The 21,511-nt window shown below is 50.6% G+C and overlaps 1 protein-coding gene across 1 annotated transcript in view; it reads right to left on the minus strand.

Moving 5' to 3' along the window:
• Window positions 1–21,511, minus strand: part of LOC144738072 (atrial natriuretic peptide receptor 1-like) — a 78,729-nt gene that overhangs the window by 41,700 nt on the left and 15,518 nt on the right. The window contains exons 5-8 of the mRNA XM_078620982.1: window positions 19,757–19,834; window positions 7,035–7,139; window positions 4,592–4,663; window positions 3,125–3,287 (exon numbers count right to left, since the gene is read on the minus strand). Of these exons, the coding sequence (XP_078477108.1) occupies window positions 3,125–3,287; window positions 4,592–4,663; window positions 7,035–7,139; window positions 19,757–19,834 (418 nt within the window). The remainder of the gene's footprint in view (window positions 1–3,124; window positions 3,288–4,591; window positions 4,664–7,034; window positions 7,140–19,756; window positions 19,835–21,511) is intronic.

Consider the following 21,511-nt stretch of genomic DNA (forward strand, 5'->3'; position numbering starts at 1 on the left):
AATGTGTATCGAAATGGTTTATTACGTCCTTCCAATGATTGCTAAGCCTGAATCCATCTTCTCGGTTAAAATTGTCTCTGTGTTTGTATATGTGGATCGCCTCATGAACGAATCAGTTAGACAAGACACTCTACAAATCACACTTATCTTTGAGTGCAACAATGTCCACATCGGATTGGGAACACGTGGAAAAAATGACTGCCTCTTCAGCTGCCGCTATGTCGACTAAATGTAAGGACAACTTGATTTCCAAATTCAACCGCCTCTCAAACAAGAAACCGGACCCACACATTGAAAAGCAAGATGTTAACAAAGTCGTAATTAATCGCAGTAACAGTCCTATTTCTGAAGGTTTGAAATCCGTTTTAGCTAAAGGACTAAACTTTGCAGTCACACCTAGACACATACCAGTTAATGATATAATTGCTCGAGTAGATGTAGCTCTCAAGGGCTTGAGTCACATCGCTGCAGACGTAGCAAGATCTGAAATCTCTGTAACCCTCAAAAACGCTAAGATGCCAGCTAGCAACATCAGCAAAGATGAGCGTTTTGAATTAGCTCAATTAAAAAAGAGGGATGACATTGTCATCCTCTCAGCCGACAAAGGCAATGCCACTGTCATCATGGACAAAATAGAATACAACAACAAAATTCAAGAACTACTCAACGATGGCAGCTATACAAAAATAAAAAGAGACCCCACCAACAGCCTCGTCTCCAAAACCAACAACATCATTTCTGCTTCAACCGCATTAATTGATCAGACCAAACAGTTCTCGTTGAAACCTTCTGCAGCCAGGCCACCAAGATTGTACGGCTTGCCAAAGATACATAAAGAAGATACACCTCTTCGTCCCATTGTCTCTACTATCAACTCCCCCACTTACAAACTGGCTCGTTTTTTGTCCGAAATCCTACGGCCTTTCACTGGAAAAACCACCTCTGCAGTACTAAACTCTACTGACCTGGTATCGATAATCAAGGGGATTGCCCTGTCCCCAGACGACCTGCTTGTCAGTTTTGATGTGGTTTCCTTGTTCACCAAGGTGCCTGTGCCTGACACCATCGCAATCATTGAAGACTTGGTTCATCAAGGACTAAATGCTGGGGTACCCCCCCTGGTGAGACACTGCTTAACCAATACATACTTCACCTGGAATGGAACCTTCTACAAGCAAATTGAGGGCACCCCAATGGGCTCCCCCCTATCTCCGGTTGTAGCCAACATCTTCATGGAGAAATTTGAGACGGACGCCATCCAGACTGCCACTCTACGCCCGACCTTATGGAAGAGGTACGTAGACGACACTTTTGTCATCTGGCCACATGGCCGGCCTGCTCTAGACCAATTTCTCGACCACATCAATTCCATACACCCAGCCATCAGATTCACCATGGAAGTCGAAAATGATGGCAAGCTACCCTTTCTGGATGTCCTAATCAAAAGGAGACCTGATGGTTCAATGAGCCACTCTGTCTACAGGAAAGCCACCCACACGGATGCTTATCTAAAACCGGATTCCCACCACCATCCATCCCAGAAGAATTCCCTCATCAAGACTCTATATCATAGAGCCCAATGCATCTCCGACCATGAACACATTTCCAGTGAACTCAAACACGTACGCCAAGCTCTTAAGGCTAATGGTTACTCCGACTACACAATCCGCAAAGCCATCACTCCAACCATCAAGAAAGATCCTGTTGAGGAGCCCTTCAAGACCATCACCTTACCCTACATTGCTGGGGTCACAAAAAAGATCTCCAAAATCCTGATTAAACACAAGATCCAGGTCCGATTCAACACAGTACATAAAATCCGTGATCTGGTACCGTCTGTAAAAGATGTGATTCCAGACATACAGTACCCTGGCGTCTACAAACTAAGTTGCCTCTGTGGTAGCAGTTACATTGGGGAAACCAAACGACACGTCTCAGACCGCATTCGTGAACATAAAGCTGATCTAAAACACGGTAGGACAAACACCTCAGCCGTGGCAGACCACTGTTACAACTTAGTGGGCTCACATGACATTGACTTCTCCAAGACGGAGGTTCTCTGCAAGCCATCTGGCTATCATGAGAGATTCGTTCATGAGGCGATCCACATATACAAACACAGAGACAATTTTAACCGAGAAGATGGATTCAGGCTTAGCAATCATTGGAAGGACGTAATAAACCATTTCGATACACATTAGGGTGAGTTGAATAATACATAGTGTTATATTAAAATGTATAAAGTATAGGGTGGTTTACAGCAATACAGTATATAATTTAATGTTGGGTTTATCTATGGCAGTATATAGTACTGTATATGCTAAGAGAATAAAGTTTAGATGGAAGTATATTATATACTTCTTACGACGTAGAATTGTAATTTATTATTTGTTGTTAGTAACTCAGCTTATTGTAGAGTATAGTAAGTATCAGTTTATATTTTAGTTTTTTATGTAGTTTTTACTTTGGTTTTCTACGTGGTTGTTTGTTAAATGCAGCTACATATCATTAACATTCCTTCCCTTTATTAACGCTGTTCCTTGCGCCCCCCCGTGGTGCTGTTGATCCTGCATAATGCATGGGCATAATGGGACTTTGAAACCCCTCCGCCCACCTCCTACGCATTGCCCATTGGTATGCTAAATTCCTCTTCATATGCACATTCTTTTGTTAAGGCGCTCCTCCTCGCTACACCTATATAAGCTCCTAGCTTGATAATGTTCTCATTCTTCGCCTGAGGACGGCTGCTTGCGTTGTGGCCGAAACGTCGTGAGAATTGTTTTATTATGTTTTATTTTTATTATTTTATTACTTCCCTTCTACGTGACTTTACCGAAAGAACCAAGAAGAGGGAGTGAACACTCTGTAGTAAGTGAACAGTGAGTGAACAGTGAGTGAACAGTGTCTCTCTGTAGTAAGTGAACAGTGAGTGAACAGTGAGTAAACAGTAAGTGGACAGTGTCTCTCTGTAGTGAGTGAACAGTTAGTGAACAGTGTCTCTCTGTAGTGAGTGAAGTGTCTCTCTGTAGTGAGTGAACAGTGTCTCTCTGTAGTGAGTGAACAGTGTCTCTCTGTAGTAAGTGAACAGTAAGTGAACAGTGAGTGAACAGTGAGTGTCTCTCACTGGCGTAGGCGTCCCTGGCCCCCCGGCGGTCCAGGCCGTGGGCCCTCAGGCTGGGCAGGCCGTAGTCCGTCACCTTGAGGGCGAATCGCGAGTTTACGACGCACGTGGAGGACGACAGAGAGCCGTGGGACACCATCACGCTGCCGTGTAGCACCTGCATCGCCTACACACACACACACAGACACACACACATACACACACAGACACACACAGACACACACACAGAGACACACACAGACACACACACACAGACACATACACACAGACACACAAACACACATACACACATACACACACATACAGACAGAGACACACAGTCACACACACACACAGACACACACACACACACAGACACACACACAGACACACACATACAGAGACACACACAGACACACACACAGACACACACACAGACACACACACAGACACACACACAGACACATACAGAGACACACACAGAGACACACACACAGACACACACAGACACACACACACAGAGATACACACAGAGACACACACACAGACACACACAGACACACACACACAGACACACACACAGACACACACACAGACACACACACACACAGACACACACACACAGACACACACGTTCGGTTCGTTCCTCGATCCGTGCTCGATCAGAGCTCGATCTGTGACAGATCAGAGCCTGATTCGTGCTCGAGTGAGCGTAGATAAGGAACACATCAAGCGGCGACACTGTGACGAGCTCTCTGGGTGTGTGTGTGTCTTTGTGTGTGTGGGTGTGTGTGTGTCTGTGTGTGTGTGTGTGTCTGTGTGTCTGTGTGTGTTTGTAGGTGTGTCTGTGTGTGTGTGTGTCCTACTGCTACAGCTACTGCCGATGCCCACAGCGCCACGAACCACGGCAGAGACCACGAGTAGAATCCCTCTCGTGGCCACCACCAACAACAGCAGTGGTAGCGATTGGTGCTGGTGGTGGTGGTAGTGGTGGTGGTAGTGGTGGTAGTGGTGGTGGTAGTGGTGGTGGTGGTAGTGGTGGTGGTAGTGGTGGTGGTAGTGGTGATGGTAGTGGTGGTGGTAGTAGTAGTGGTAGTAGTAGTGTTGGTGGTGTAGGCAGTGGTGGTCGTGGTGGTGGTGGTAGTGGTGGTGGTAGTGGTGGTGGTAGTGGTGGTGGTAGTGGTGGTCGTGGTTGTCGTGGTGGTGGTGGTAGCGGTGGTGGTAGTGGTGGTGGTTGTGGTGGGGGTAGTGGTGGTGGTAGTGGTGGTGGTAGTGGTGGTAGTAGTGGTGGTAGTAGTAGTAGTGGTGGTGGTAGTGGTGGTCTTGGTTGTCGTGGTGGTAGTGGTGATGGTGGTAGCGGTGGTGGTAGTGGTGGTGGTAGCGGTGGTGGTAGTGGTGGTGGTGGTGGTTGTAGTGGTGCTGGTAACAAGTCAGCCCCTGCAGGTGTCACGTGTCGTGTAGCGCTGTGCCAGGCTAGGTGCACGAGGCTACCTTGACGATGTCGTTGAGGAGTGAATATCGGAACAGCCAGTCGAGCGAGATGGCCGAGTTCTCTAGGATGTCCTGCGGGAACACACAAACACACAGACACACACACACTAATACACACACTAATACACACACACAACCACTCACTCACTCACTCAGCCACTCACTCAGCCACTCACTCAGCCTCTCACTCACTCACTCAGCCACTAACTCACTCAGCCTCTCACTCACTAACTCACTCAGCCTCTCACTCACTCACTCAGCCACTCACTCACTCAGCCACTCACTCACTAACTCACTCAGCCTCTCACTCACTAAATCACTCAGCCTCTCACTAACTAACTCACTCAGCCTCTCACTAACTCACTCACTCAGCCACTCACTCACTCAGCCTCTCACTGACTAACTCAGCCACTCACTCACTCAGCCTCTCACTCACTCACTCAGCCACTCACTCAGCCACTCACTCACTCAGCCACTAGCTCACTCACTCAGCGAGTAACTCACTCAGCCTCTCACTCACTAACTCACTCAGCCTCTCACTCACTCACTCAGCCACTCACTCACTCAGCCTCTCACTCACTCATTCAGCCACTCACTCACTCAGCCACTCACCCAGCCACTCACTCACTCAGCCTCTCACTCACTCACTCAGCCACTCACTCACTCAGCCTCTCACTCACTCAGCCACTCACTCAGCCACTCACTCACTCAGCCACTAACTCACTCAGCCTTTCACTCACTAACTCACTCAGCCTCTCACTCACTCACTCAGCCACTCACTCACTCAGCCTCTCACTAACTCACTCAGCCTCTCACTAACTCACTCACTCAGCCCCTCACTCACTCAGCCTCTCACTCACTCACTCAGCCACTCACTCACTCAGCCACTCACGCACTCAGCCACTAACTCACTCAGCCTCTCACTCACTAACTCACTCAGCCTCTCACTCACTAACTCACTCAGCTTCCCACTCACCCATTCACCCAACCACTCATAAGCGACCAGGCCATCACACATGATAGCAGCTCTACCAAGTGGCTCAGCACGTGGATATTGAGAGCAGCAGTCAGCTACTCCCGGAGACAAATCCACGCAGCGACCCCCACGGGGAGAGAGACGCAGACTCCAAACATAACCAGCAGCAGCAACACGCATCGTCTGGGTCTGGGATTTAACCCACGACCTCCTGTGTACCAAGCGAGGTAGTCAACATCTCAATGTGGAACCCACGACCTCCGCGTACCAGGCGAGGGAGTCAACATCTCAGCTACGAACCCACGACCTCTTGTACACCAGGCGAGGCAGTCAACATCTCAGCATTGAACCCACAACCTCCTGCGTACCAGGCGAGGTAGTCAACATCTCAGCGTGGAACCCACGACTTCCTGTGCACCAGGCGAGGTAGTCAACATCTCCACATTGAACCCACGACCTTCTGTGCACCAGGCGAGGTAGTCAACATCTCTTAGCCACCGTGGGTGTCAGGGTCTGGGTTGGAACCCACGACCTCCTGTGTACAAGGCGAGGTAGTCAACATCTCCACATAAAACCCACGACCTCCTGTGCACCAGGCGAGGTAGTCAACATCTCCACATGGAACCCACGACCTCCTGTGTACCAGGCGAGGTAGTCAACATCTCAGCATTGAACCCACGACCTTCTGTGCACCAGGCGAGGTAGTCAACATCTCCCAGCCACCATGGGTGTCAGGGTCTGGGATCAAACCCACGACCTCCTGTGTACCAGGCGAGGTAGTCAACATTGAACCCACGACCTCCTGTACACCAGGTGAGGTAGTCAACATTGAACCCACGACCTCCTGTGCACCAGGCGAGGTAGTCAACATTGAACCTACGACCTCCTGTACACCAGGCGAGGTAGTCAATATTGAACCCACGACCTCCTGTGTACCAGGCGAGGTAGTCAACATTGAACCCACGACCTCCTGTGTACCAGGCGAGGTAGTCAACATCTCAGCATGGAACCCACGACCTCCTGTGTACCAGGCGAGGTAGTCAACATCTCAGCATGGAACCCACGATCTCCTGTGTACCAGGCGAGGTAGTCAACATCTCAGCATGGAATCCACGACCTCCTGTGCACCAGGCGATGTAGTCAACATCTCAGCATTGAACCCACGACCTCCTGTGTACCAGGCGATGTAGTCAACATCTCAGCATTGAACTCACGACCTCCTGTGTACCAAGCGATGTAGTCAACATCTCAGCATTGAACCCACGACCTCCTGTGTACCAGGCGATGTAGTCAACATCTCAGCATTGAACTCACGACCTCCTGTGTACCAGGCGAGGTAGTCAACATCTCAGCATTGAACCCACGACCTCCTGTGTACCAGGCGATGTAGTCAACATCTCAGCATTGAACTCACGACCTCCTGTGTACCAGGCGAGGTAGTCAACATCTCCCAGGCCCTGCTCCCACCTTGAGGCTCCCCCTTGGGCAGTACTCGGTGAGGATGAAGGCGTGGGGGGGCTGCAGGGAGGCCCCAACGAAGCGAGTCACGTGGTCACTCTGAAGGTCGCGCATCTTCACACCACGTGGGGGGCAGAGGGGGGAGAGGGAGGGAGGGGGTTGTGAGATTACTGACACTGCTAAACACTACTGCACACTACACTATACACTACACTACTATACACTACACTATACACTACTATACACTATACGCTACACGACTATACACTACACTACTATACACTATACACTACACTACTATACACTATACTACTATAAACTACACTATACACTATACTACACACTACACTACACACTACACTTTACACTACACTATACACCACACTATACACTACTATACACTATACGCTACACGACTATACACTACACTACTATACACCACACTACTATACACTATACTACTATAGACTACACTATACACTATACTACACACTACACTACACACTACACTTTACACTACACTATACACTACACTATACACTACACTATACACTACACAAATACACTATACAATTAACTACACTATACACTACACTACTAAACACTACTATACACTACTCTATACACTACACTACTATACACTACACTATACACTACATTCCTATACACTACACTACCATACACCACACTACACACTACACTTACTAAACACTACACTACTATACACTACACTACTATAAACTACACTATACACTACACTACTACACACTACACTACACACTAAACTATACACTACACTACAGACTACACTCTACACTACACACTACACTAAACACTACTAAACACTACACTACTATAAACTACACTATACACTACACTACTAAACACTACACTGCTATACACTACACTATACACTACTATACACTATACACTACACTCCTATACAATACACTACTATACACCACACTATACACACTACTAAACAATACACTATACACTACCCTATACACTACTATACACTACACTACACACTACACTACAATACACTATACACTACACTACACACTTCACTATACACTACACTACAATACACTACACTATACACTACACTACACACTACACTATACACTACACCACTATACACTATACTACTATACACTACTATACACTACACTACTACACTACACACTAAACTATACACTACACTACAGACTACACTCTACACTACACACTACACTAAACACTACTATAATCTCTACACTACAATACACTACACTATACACTACTCTACTATACACTATTATACACTACTATATACTACTATACACTACACTAAACACTACAATATTCTCTACACTACACTATACACTACACTATACACTTCACTACACACTACACTATACACTACACTACACATGTAGTGGTTTAACGAGCACCAAGGGGGGTAATTGTCAACACGTGCGTGCTGGGAGCAGTGGGGTCGTACCGGGTCTGGCCGCTGTTGCTGGGGGACAACGAGTGAGACGGAGACGACCCGTTAGGCAATTAGGGATGCAGGGCCGTGATTGGCCGATTGCTGTTGTCAGGGACAACATGGCGCCCTTAAGTCTGGGAATGGGGGCAGGTGGCGGTGGGGGCCGGGGGCGTTGGGGGGGGGACGCTGGTTAATTAATTGCAAATTGCATTGGAACCTCATTTGCCAGTAAAAAAATATGATAATTGTTTTTTTACCCTTTTATCTGGCAACAAAACTGACACCTTTTTTACAAGGAGTCATGTTTGCATAGACCACAATACCTGCGGTCGTAATGCAAACAAAAAACATAACTCTGATAATACCATTGGAACCTCATTTGCCAGTAAAAAATATGATAATTGTTTTTTTTACCCTTCTATCTGGCAACAAAACTGACACCTTTTTTTACAAGGAGTCAATGTTTGCATAGACCACAATACCTGCAGCCATAATGCAAACAAAAACACAACTCTGATAATGTATGTGCACTGTCCTTGAAGTTGATTGGTCCACACCCGAGACAGCTTTCCTTAGAGCCTAGTCTCACATGGTGTTGGACCAGATGACGCCAACATGAGAAAGGGGATAAATAGGGGAGCGTGAGAGCAAGACGGGGAGTTTTGCTGGGAGCTGGACGGAGTCGGTCGGAGCAGAAGAAGAAGAAGAAGTGTAGAGTAGCAGTGGAGTAGAAGAAGCCGAACGAGAGACAGTCGGAGTGGGATGGAGAAGCAGAGAGGAGAGTCGGGAGAGACGGAGCGAGCGACAGAGATACGGAGCGAGCGAGGGAGGTGGAGCGAGTGAGCGAGACGGAGCGGACGAGGGAGAGACGGAGCGAGCGAGGGAGGTGGAGCGAGCGAGGGAGGGAGCGGAGGATGCGCTAGAGGATGGTTGCGAAATGTGCCGAGTTGGACAAAATAAAGTGACGACAGAAAAGGAATAAGTTGTCCGCGTAAAGTTCAGCACTACATATATAGTACACGATACACTACACCAGGGGTCCTCAAACTTTTTAAACAGGGGGCCAGTTCACTGTCCCTCAGACCGTTGGAGGGCCGGACTATAGTTTAAAAAAACTATGAACAAATTCCTATGCACACTGCATATATCTTATTTTGAAGTGAAGAAACAAAACGGGAACAAATACAATATTTAAAATGAAGAACAAGTAAAGTTAAATCAACAAACTTGGCAGTGTTTCAATGGGAACTATGGGCCTGCTTTTGGCTAATAAGATGGTCAATGTCTGGTTCCATATTTGTCACTGCTAGTCGTAACAAGTGATGCAAGTGTGCATCCGTTAGTCTAGATCTGGTTGTAGATTTCAAATGTTTCATTCTGGAAAAAGTCTGTTCACAGACATAAGTGCTGCCAAAGATGGTTGCCATTTTGAGTGCATGGTTCCTGAGATCAGGATATGTCTCAGAGGGGAGAGATGCATATAAATTATGAAGGCTGCTTGACTTGAATGCGTCTTTCAGAGAGTCACAATTCTGCAGTTCAGCCAGTTCCATTTGGTAAATTGTATCCACATTTTCAATGTCAATAGAAAATGGGTTACGGAAAAGCTGTATGTCCTGTTCATGGAGATGAAGCTCTTTAAATCTAAATTGGAACTCCTTTTGCAATTTTTCCAGTGAATCCACACATGTTTTGTTTGGGAATGCAACCAATGGTTTTTCCGCTAACAGATTTTGAGTTGTGGGGAGATGGCAGAAGTTTTCCTCCTTCACTTGTTTGATGAGGAGGCCTAATTTTACTTCAAATGCTTTGACATGTGATTGCATATCACAGATGAGCTTCCCCTTTCCTTGAAGTTGCACATTGAAACTGTTGAGTAGCTCTGTTACATCTGTCAGAAAGGCAAGGTGCCATTTCCATTCTGCATCATTGAGCTCTGGTACTTCTTTGTTTTTTGAAAGCATAAAAGCTGTAATCTGTGGAAGTAAGTCATAGAAACGTTTCAAAATTCTCCCTCGACTCAGCCAACGGACTTCTGTGTGGTACAGAACATCTTCATAGTCAACATTTAGCTCAGACAGAAATTCCTGAAATTGTGGTTGAGTGCATGATTTACTACACAGCGCTTGTTGGTGGATGAGGCAGTGTATGGCTATTGGATGAGAATGGTTATGTTTGTCCATCTCTTGGTTAATGCGAGCAATTACTCCTTTCTTAGACCCCACCATGCTAGGAGCACCATCAGTTGTCACACTGGCTAGTTTAGCCCAGTTCAGCTCCAAACCATTCACAGTTTGGCAAACCTTTTCATAGATATCCTCTCCTGTAGTTGTTCCTTTGATGCTTTGCAGTGCAGCAAGCTCTTCTGTGACTTCGAAATAGTCATTCGTCCCACGAATAAAAATTAGAAGTTGTGCAGAATCACGAACATCATTGCTTTCGTCGAGTGCTAAGGAAAAATAAGAAAGTTTTATTGTGGAGTTTTGCAAATGCTGATGCAAATTGTCTCCCATTTCTTCAATCCTCCGTGTAATTGTAGGTCCTGAAAGACTCACTGTACTAAATAAATCGGCCTTCTCTGGACACATCTCTTTGGCAACAGAAAGAAGGCATTCTTTAACAAATTCTCCCTCCACGAATGGTCTGCCAGTGCACGCTATTAGCTTGGCAACTTGAAAACCTGCTCGCAGTGATGAAATATTTAGCTGCTTCTGCTTCACAAAAGTATTTTGCTGAGTTGTTAATGTATTTTTCAGTTTTAATATTTTATCTTTTCTCACTTCTTCGACCAAACAATCATATTTATCTTTATGTTGAGTTTCATAGTGTCGACGTAAATTGTATTCTTTGAACACAGACACTATATTCTGGCATATCAGACACACAGCTCTTTCTTTGTACTGCATGAAAAAGTAATCATAAGTCCACTGTTCTTTGAATATCCTACACTCCGAGTCAATTTTTCTCTTTCTTGACATCATTGTTTCCTAGGGAGTCAAAATTGCTATTAGTAAAATTCCAATATATATACAGCGCTACAAAAACAATATACCAGCAATAACTTTGCCCACACAGAGACACAGACTGCACTGCCCATCAATGCAGTCTGATTGGGGGAACTCCGCTTTTACCCCAGGCTCACACTGGTGCGGGTGCCATTAAAAAGTTAATTACACCTGCAGTTTTGTTCACAGATCGCAGTGTGATCTGCGAACTCGCATAGGAATCTAATCGCATGGGGGAGAAGACCCATGCGATCCGATTCCACTGCAGGAAAAAAGAAGGCACATGTGCCTTTTTTCTTCCGAATCTAATGCAAGTTCAGCCATACAAGTGTAATAAACGACTGGACCACGATGTCTGGCTCAGTGTCCTTTATTCGGTTCGTGCTGTACACCCACACGGCTGTCTTTACTCTGTAGCTTCTCCACGGTGCTGACTCCAATGTCGGCCCGATCCACAACAGCAGCTCCGCTGCTGTTTCTCTCACACAGCCCCCCTTGGCTGTACTCGCTGCAACTCCTCTCCCTCCGCAGCTCTGACAGCCTCTTGCTGTCTCTCTCTCTCTCCGCAGCTCCTCCTGGCAGCCACACCGCTGCCTCTAACATGCAGCCCTCTCTCTCTCTCTCTCCGCAGCTCCTCCTGGCAGCCACACCGCTGCCTCTAACACGCAGCCCTTCTGGCTGTCTCCTCTGCAGCTGCACACCACTCCGCAGCTTCCTCTTATCTTCGGGGTTGGCTCCCGATGGCCGTCGGCGCCCCCCCTCTCCACACTCGCCCGCGTGGCCTCACTCTTTTCCGCTCACACCCCGACTGCCTTCTCCTTCCGGTTTACCCGCTTAAGGACCCCCTACCTTTCACCCACGTCACCTGGCTCCGCCTCCTCGTGACGTCACATCCGGAAGGTCGCTTTCGCCCGCATTACACCACCCTCCCCCATAGAAAAAACCCAGCCGACCTCGGCTGAACAACACCAAAGCGTAATGCGGTGAACCGACCTTCCCCCTTAAAGGACACTAAGCATGCAATATAACAACAAGAACAACACACAAGTAACATCGACGAACGTACGAAAGCATGCGATAAATACGACGGCAAGAACAAGAACAATAACAACATACAATCAACGAAACGTAAGCGATTTGGAACGAGTGCGGGTCGCCGGCCCGTCCCGGACGGTCGGCGGCCCGCTTGTAGAACGGGGACGTGATGGAACACGAGAAATGACAGGGGGTAATTCCCCTGCTGCGATTGGAAGTCCACCGACATCTCGTGTCCCTGACGAATCAGTCTTGGTCGTATTCCGCGAATGCGCCTGCAGCGGGGTCGGAAGGGTCGCCGGGCTAGAAGGTCCCGCAGCCTTGGCAGGCGCCCTCCGAACAGGCCCACTCCTCCCCCGCGGTGTCACGGTCGGCCTGTCTGGAACAGGTACGACAGGCGCTCCAGCAAGATCAATGGACGCAGGCGGGGAAGAGTCAGAGTCAGCAGCAACAGACCCCGGCAAGGCAACATTGGGAGATGACGCATCACGTAGGGGAGCAACATATGGTTTCAACCGCGACGTATGAACAAACCAACGGCGAGAACCAAACTGAACGCGCGCCGACTGTGGATTGGGAACCTCAATGAGGCGCACAGGACCATGCCAAGGTTTGTGCAATTTAGGAGAGGTCCCCGGCCGCACCTGCGGGCAATGGAGCCAGGCCAGGTCTCCCACCTTCCAGGGGCACTCCCCCTCAGACCGCCGAGCATACCGCTCGTTCCGGGCCTGGGCTTTGGCCGTAGCCACGCGGGCGTTTTCCCGCGCCTCCGTAACCCGGCGAACCGTGTCCTGAATGTATTCAGGGAGTGGTTTACGAGGTCCCTTCACCCCAGTACCCAATTGCACATCCACCGGAGGCACGTTTTCCCGACCATACATAAGGTAAAACGGCGAATACCCTGTAGCCGCATGGGGCGTCATCCTGTACGCCGAAAGCACTCCGGGGATGTGCAGATCCCAATCCGATTGCTGTTCACTCACAGTATGGCAAAGCATGGCAGACAATGTCCTGTTCAGCCGCTCAACCATACCATCCGTCTGCGGATGGTATGGAGATGTCCGTATCTTCTTAGTCCCAAGGCCTGCGCACACTTCAGCCAATAATTTAGAAGAGAAATTTCGGCCCTGGTCCGTGAGGAGTCTCTCCGGCGCCCCCTTGTCCATAATGTACCCAAACAAAAAGGCGTCGGTGATGGCCGCGGCCGACTGATCGGGCAACGGCCAGGCCATCGGCCAACGGGAGAGGTACTCAACCCCTACCAGCAAATATTTATTACCCCTCGCCGATGGTGGAAAAGGTCCCAATATGTCCAGTGCCACCAATTCATTGACTCGAGACACCTGAATCGACTGGAGAGGCGGCACGTAAGGATGTTTCGGCGGCTTACGTCGTGCACACGCAGGGCACGCGCGCACGTGCCCTACGACATCTGTCGCCATGCCGTGCCAAAAATAATGACGTTGCAACGTCAACAAGGTCTTCTGCACCCCTAAATGTAAGAGAGTGTCACAATGGAGGGTTCTAATCAACTCGAATCGCAAGGACGTTGGTACCACCAGGCGCCAACGTTCCTGGAACCCCTCCCGCCACATAAGCAGACCATCTCGGAGAGCGGTTTGCGGCCCCACAGCCGTACTCGGACTCCCATTGTCCTTAGCAGACCGCTTCCGCAAGGACACCAATGACTCATCCATCATCTGTTCCCGAATCCAGACAGACCGCGGCAGATTCAAAACCCCGTCAGCCGGTCCCGGTTCCATCGGAGTGTCCGACTTCTCGACGGCCAACGTAAGCGGCTGAGGGGGGTTTGGAATCGGCGAACACCTATGCGTCCCCGACTCACATTTACAAGGGGCGCGCCGCGGTAATCTGGAAAGTGCGTCAGCGTTCGCATGGCGCACTCCCTTCCGATGTTGAATTTGGAAGGAAAATTCCTGTAGCGTGTCCAACCAACGTGCCAACTGTCCGGATGGCTGGTCAATTTTAAGGGCGTATTGCAAGGCCGCATGATCCGTACGCACAATAAAAGAACGACCGTAGAGGTATGGTCGAAATTGCCGTAGGAAAAAAACAACCGCCAATAGTTCTCTGCGAGTGACACAGTAGCGGGTTTCCGCAGGAGACAAGACTCGGCTACCATACGCCACGACACGCTCTACACCCCCTTTAGACTGTGATAACACCGCCCCAATACCTGTGTCACTCGCGTCCGTATCAAGAATGAATGGGTGATCGAAATCGGGATAATCCAATGTTGGGGCCGTGGCCAATAGATCACGCAGACTCCGAAAGGCCGCCTCCTCCGGCTGTCCCCAAACAAACTTCCGTCCTTTACCCGTAAGGAGATGCAAGGGCCTCGCAATCGTCGCAAAACCCGGCACAAATCTTCGGTAATACGAGGCAAATCCCAAAAACCGCCGAACATCCCCCACGGTGGCCGGAGTCGGCCAATCCCGGACGCACGCCGTCTTTTCCGGATCCGTGGACACTCCCTCAGCACTCACAATGTGCCCCAAATAGCGGACGGACCGTTGCAGTAGGTGACATTTCTTTGGTTTGAATTTCAATTTGGCAGAACGCATCCTCGTGAACACTGTCTCCAGCCGCGTCAAATGTTCATCAAATGTGCGGCTGAAGACAATGATATCGTCCAAATATATAAGACATGTCTCCCACTGCAACCCCGTCAAAACGAGCTCCATCAATCTTTGAAATGTAGCAGGGGCCGCATTCAATCCCATCGGGAGACAGTTGAATTGAAATAACCCCTGCGGCGTACGGAATGCGGTTTTCTCCCGCGAGGACTCGTCAAGGGGAAGCTGCCAAAATCCCGAAGAGAGGTCCAGTGTGGAAAAGAACTTAGCCCCCGACAATGCGTCGAGGGAGTCATCCATACGCGGCAGGGGGTACGCATCTGCCACCGATATCTTATTCAATTTGCGGAAATCAACACAAAATCGCAATTTGCCATCCTTCTTCTTAACCAAGACGACTGGAGCGCCCCATGGGCTGTTAGATGGCGATATAATGTCCGCAGCCAACATGTCTTCCACTGCCCCCCGTACGTGTTCTCGCTCCGCAGGACTCATCCGATGCGAATTTAATCGAATAGGGGCAGCATCGCCCGTCTCAATGTGATGGTAAAGCAACGAAGTGCGGCCCAAATCCAAATCATCGGAGCTGAACACATCGGAATATGTCAACAACAATTTACGCAGCGCACCACGTTGCTCCATGGACAGGGAAGAATTTTCGTCACATAAATGAGCAACCCAACGATCATCCGAACTCCTTGGCTCGGAAACCCCAGCAACAACTCCCCGGCTATGTGGACAATCATGGGTCGCAAACGCCGTAGTGGCATGTGCCACAACCGTACCGGCCGGGACACGGACGTTTTCTCCCCCCGCATTAAGCACCTGTAAAAACGGTAATTGATCCGGCCGGACGATGGTCTGTGCCCCCACTAACGCCAACCCGGTTGTTATCGCGGCGGACGGTGACAACAAGACCCCTACTGCTCCTAGCCGATCAGGCAGGGGCTTCCGATACCGCAAGGGTATAAGCATCTGTGTACCAGGTGGGATGTCCACAGATGCGACGGACAGCGCCTGCACTTGTACGGCCGAAGCAGGTCGCCCCCAGGGCGACGGCAGAAACGAGATTTGACGGCCCCCCGGCAGTTCAATACAATTCTCATTGATTTTGATAAAAATGGGCATCTTAGCCAAAAAATCGGTGCCTAACAAACAAGGAACCGCCAAAGATCTCGATATCAACACAACACCCGAGGCCGACACATCCCCAATAGATATCTTAGCATCCACCTGACCCACGATACCCATGCTACCCCCGTTGGCAGCGACGCACGACCCATAAACCGGACGCACAGCCCCCGGCGGGATGCCCAACAGATGAAAAATGACATCCGAAATAATAGTCGCAGACGCGCCGGAGTCGACCAAAATGCGTACGTCCACCCCTTGTATAGACCCCGGTACAGTGGACGAGCCCGTAGCGGCCGCGACAACTCTCCGTGCCAACTTGCGCCATTGCGTGACCGAGCGACAAGGCCCCGTCGAAGGGCATGCTTTAACCACAACGTTAGGATGGCGCAACGACGGTGATGGGTGAGGTGTAAAGCCTTGCCGAGTGTCTGGTGCGTGCCGACATGCCTGTTTCGGAGGATCTTTAGCCGACTTGACCGGTGCCGAGGCCTCCTGCTGCGGCGGAGCCAGGAAGCGGGCCCAGCAGTCTCTGGCGTAGTGGCCCCTACGCCCGCAGCGGAAACATTCGGCCTCGTTGCGCCGAAGCGCAGGCCTCGCCTCCTGACGGGCCCGTTCTGGTAGCGCCGCGCGCGGTCTCGGCCCGCCGCGTCCCGTCCATGGAGCGGAGGCGGCCGTCAGTTGTTGAGGGCCCCGGTCATCCGGAACATAGACAGCCTGCGCAGGGTTCCACCCCAGCGCATCCCCTTCTTTGACGGGCCCCCCCGTCCACGCCGTCACTTGTTTCCAGCGACGGAGGTTGAATTGCGCATCGAGACACTTAGCAGCCGTCCGGGAAGTTAGCTTCTCATGCCCACACACAGGCATGGGGATCCCTAGATCCCGAGACAGCTCCAACATTTTCCCTAATATGAGAGGCTCGAGCAGGTCCTGTGGCGTCTCAGGATAAGCTGCCATGGCCAGCTCCAGCACCGCACCCCTGAACGCCACGGGCGACTCCTCTGGTGCTCGTTGTCGTTGAGCGAATCGCCGATGCGCATCATCTGGTGGCTCATAAGCATCGGCCATTTCTTGAAAAACACCACATAAAGTTGCCTTCTTATCGGTCGTTATGGAACGGAAGAATCGGACAGATTCGTCGTCCAGGAGAGTCGGCAACACCTCCAAAGCCTCCGCATCGGTCCATCTTGCTGTGCGTACCGCCGCCAAGAAGCGGCAGGCGAACGCGCTCCAGTCCCCACCGACGGAAAATTCTTTAACCGTTGTAAGGTGGCGACTCCGACTCCTCTTCCCGCCGTCTTCCAATGGTGGTGGTTGTGATGGCAAATTCAAAATGGCGTCGGCCCGCGGCGTGGCCAAGATGGCGGTTTGGCGCCACGGAGCGCGCAAAATGGCGGCCTCTTGCCGCGTGGGCAATGGCGGCGGCAGGACAGGCAACGTGGCGGCCCGCGGAGCACCACTTGCATCATCCATCGTCCCTGGCGCGACGAGATGGCATAGATGCGCCAGGACGTCCTTAAGTGCCTCCAGTTGTACCGCCATCGCTTGCCATCGTTGATCCGCGTCTGATGATGTCGACGGACCCGCCACCGCGCCAACATCCTCCACTCCCGTTCCCGTGGTCGCCTCAGCCGGGCTCTCCTCCACCACCCCAACAGGATCCGTGGTTGGAGGGAGTTCGTCGTCGTCGGACGAAGAAGCCGATGCAGGCGCCGGATTAACTTTCTTCCTCACTTGTTTCGACATGCCGTTGCACTTCCGACACCAGTGTAATAAACGACTGGACCACGATGTCTGGCTCAGTGTCCTTTATTCGGTTCGTGCTGTACACCCACACGGCTGTCTTTACTCTGTAGCTTCTCCACGGTGCTGACTCCAATGTCGGCCCGATCCACAACAGCAGCTCCGCTGCTGTTTCTCTCACACAGCCCCCCTTGGCTGTACTCGCTGCAACTCCTCTCCCTCCGCAGCTCTGACAGCCTCTTGCTGTCTCTCTCTCTCTCCGCAGCTCCTCCTGGCAGCCACACCGCTGCCTCTAACATGCAGCCCTCTCTCTCTCTCTCTCCGCAGCTCCTCCTGGCAGCCACACCGCTGCCTCTAACACGCAGCCCTTCTGGCTGTCTCCTCTGCAGCTGCACACCACTCCGCAGCTTCCTCTTATCTTCGGGGTTGGCTCCCGATGGCCGTCGGCGCCCCCCCCTCTCCACACTCGCCCGCGTGGCCTCACTCTTTTCCGCTCACACCCCGACTGCCTTCTCCTTCCGGTTTACCCGCTTAAGGACCCCCTACCTTTCACCCACGTCACCTGGCTCCGCCTCCTCGTGACGTCACATCCGGAAGGTCGCTTTCGCCCGCATTACACAAGCATATGGCTGAACTCACACTGCACAGAGATCGCAACAGTATGAACCGGGGCTTACACAACATACAACATATAACCTCATACAACTGAATAGCAATCAGAATATAAATGCACTTACTGTCATTTAAATTGGGGGTCCTACTCCTCGGCTGTCTGTCACTGACCAGCACGGGAAAACAGCAGGCAGCCCCTCCAGAGATCAGAGATCACTCTGTTATTACCCCTCTATCATCTACATCCCCAGCACACAGGAATATCACTGGGAGTGGAGCCGAGGGGCAAGTGAGGGAGCTGAGGGAAGGAGAGCCAGTCAAGCGCAGCCAGGGGAGGGCTGGCAGCCTTAGGCCTGGGGGGCAAATCCAGTCGATTGGCCCATTGAACCATTCACCAGCGCAGCCCAATGAGTGCCCACCGCCGCAGCTCAATCAGTGCCCACCGCCGCAGCTCAATTAGTGCTCGCCAGCGCAGCCCAATCAGTGCTCGCCACCGCAGCCCAATCAGTGCCCACCACTGCAGCCCAATGAGTGCTCACCAGCGCAGCCCAATCAGTGCTCACCAGCGCAGCCCAATTAGTGCTCACCAGCGCAGCCCAATTAGTGCTCACAAGCGCAGCCCAATCAGTGCTCACAAGCGCAGCCCAATTAGTGACCATGGGCCGGATAAATGTCCTCGGTGGGCCGCATGTGGCACGCGGGCCGTAGTTTGAGGACCCCTGCACTACACTATACACAGCACTATACACTACTATACACTACACTATACACTACACTATACACTACACTATACACTACACACTACACTATACACTACACTATACATTATACACTACACTATAGACTACACTATACATTACACTATACACTACACTACACTATACACTACACTATACACTACACTATACACTACACACTACACTATACACTACACTATACACTACACTATACATTATACACCACACTATACACTACACACTCTACACTACACTATACACTACACTATACACTACACTATACATTAGACTATACACTACATATACACTACACTATACACTACATACACCGCACTATACACTACACTATACACTACACAACACACTACACACACTACACACTACACTACACACTCACGTGCTTCAGCTCGAGCAGCAACTTCCTGGAGACGTCGATCTTCTTCCTGAGGATGGGCTTCACCACCACCACATTGCCCTTCGCACAGAGACACAGAGAGACACAGAGACACACACAGAGACACACACAGAGACACACACAGAGAGAGACACAGAGACACACACAGGGACAGAGACACACACACAGAGACACACAGAGACACACACAGAGAGACAGAGACACAGAAACACACACAGAGAGACAGAGACACACACACAAAGACACACAGAGAGACACAAAGACACACAGAGAGACAGAGACACAGATACACACAGAGAGACAGAGACACAGGGAGACACAGAAAGACACAGAGAGACAGAGACACACACAGACAAACAAAGACACACACAGAGAGAGACACACAGAGACACAGAGATGGAGAGAGAGACAGAGAGAGATGGAGAGAGACAGAGAGACACAGAGAGTCAGGGAGAGACAGACAGATACAGAAAGACGGAGAGAGAGAGATACACAGAGTGAGACAGACACAGAGAGAGAGAAAGAGACAGAAAGACAGAAAGACAGACACAGAAACAGCAGTGTCAGCCGGTCCTCCATATTTTTCTCCAGATCCTCCACCAACCTCTCCACCGCTGGAGCCACACCTGAACCGCCACGCTCCCAAGCCCCGCAACCACCACCACCCCCCCCCCCGCACATTATTTGTATCAGAGAGCCACTCCCTGGTCAAATTGGCAGTCTCCTGCCATCGACTGGAGGACTTTCCACACCCCTCATGGTGACCGGCGCCAGAGCCGGTCCCACCGGACCTCCTGAATGCCGCAGAGATTATGGGCGGTAACGGTCCAGCTCCCGACAGAGGAGTGGCAGCCTCTCCTCCACTACACACATCTAAAACAATCCACCGGACCTCCTGAATGCAATAGAGATCCAGGCGGTACTGGTCCAGCTCCCGACAGAGGAGTGACAGCCTCTCCTCCTCCACACACATCTAAAACAGTTCACCGGACCTCCTGAATGCAACAGAGATCCAGGCGGTACCGGTCCAGCTCCCGACCGAGGAGTGGCAGCCTCTCCTCCACTACACACATCTAAAACAGTCCACCAGACCTCCTGAATGCAGCAGAGATCCAGGCGGTACCGGTCCAGCTCCCGACAGAGGAGTGGCAGCCTCTCCTCCACTACACACATCTAAAACAGTCCACCGGACCTCCTGAATGCAACAGAGATCCAGGCGGTACCGGTCCGGCTCCCGACAGAGGAGTGGCAGCCTCTCCTCCACTACACACATCTAAAACAGTCCACTGGACCTCCTGAATGCAACAGAGATCCAGGCGGAACCGGTCCAGCTCCCGACAGAGGAGTGGCAGCCTCTCCTCCGCAGTGAGCGTTCAAACATTCCACATGGCCACTCACAGTGGCTTTTACCACCATCGACACTACCACTACGACCACCACTACCACCACTACCAACATTATCACCACCACCACCACCTCAACTAGCCACCACTTTCACCACTAACACTACCACCACTATCACTGACACCACTGCAACCGCCACTACCAACACTACCACCACCACTACTACCATCACTATTACCACTACCACCACTACCACCACTACCATCACTACCACCACTACCACCACTACTACCATCACTATCACCATTACCACCACCACCGCTATCACCACAATTACCACCATACCCACAACCACCACCTCCACCACCTGAATCACAAGCACCATTACCACCA

The sequence above is a fragment of the Lampetra planeri genome, chromosome 77 (assembly GCF_965212315.1).
Source record: "Lampetra planeri chromosome 77, kcLamPlan1.2.h2, whole genome shotgun sequence".
Lineage (NCBI taxonomy): Eukaryota > Metazoa > Chordata > Hyperoartia > Petromyzontiformes > Petromyzontidae > Lampetra > Lampetra planeri.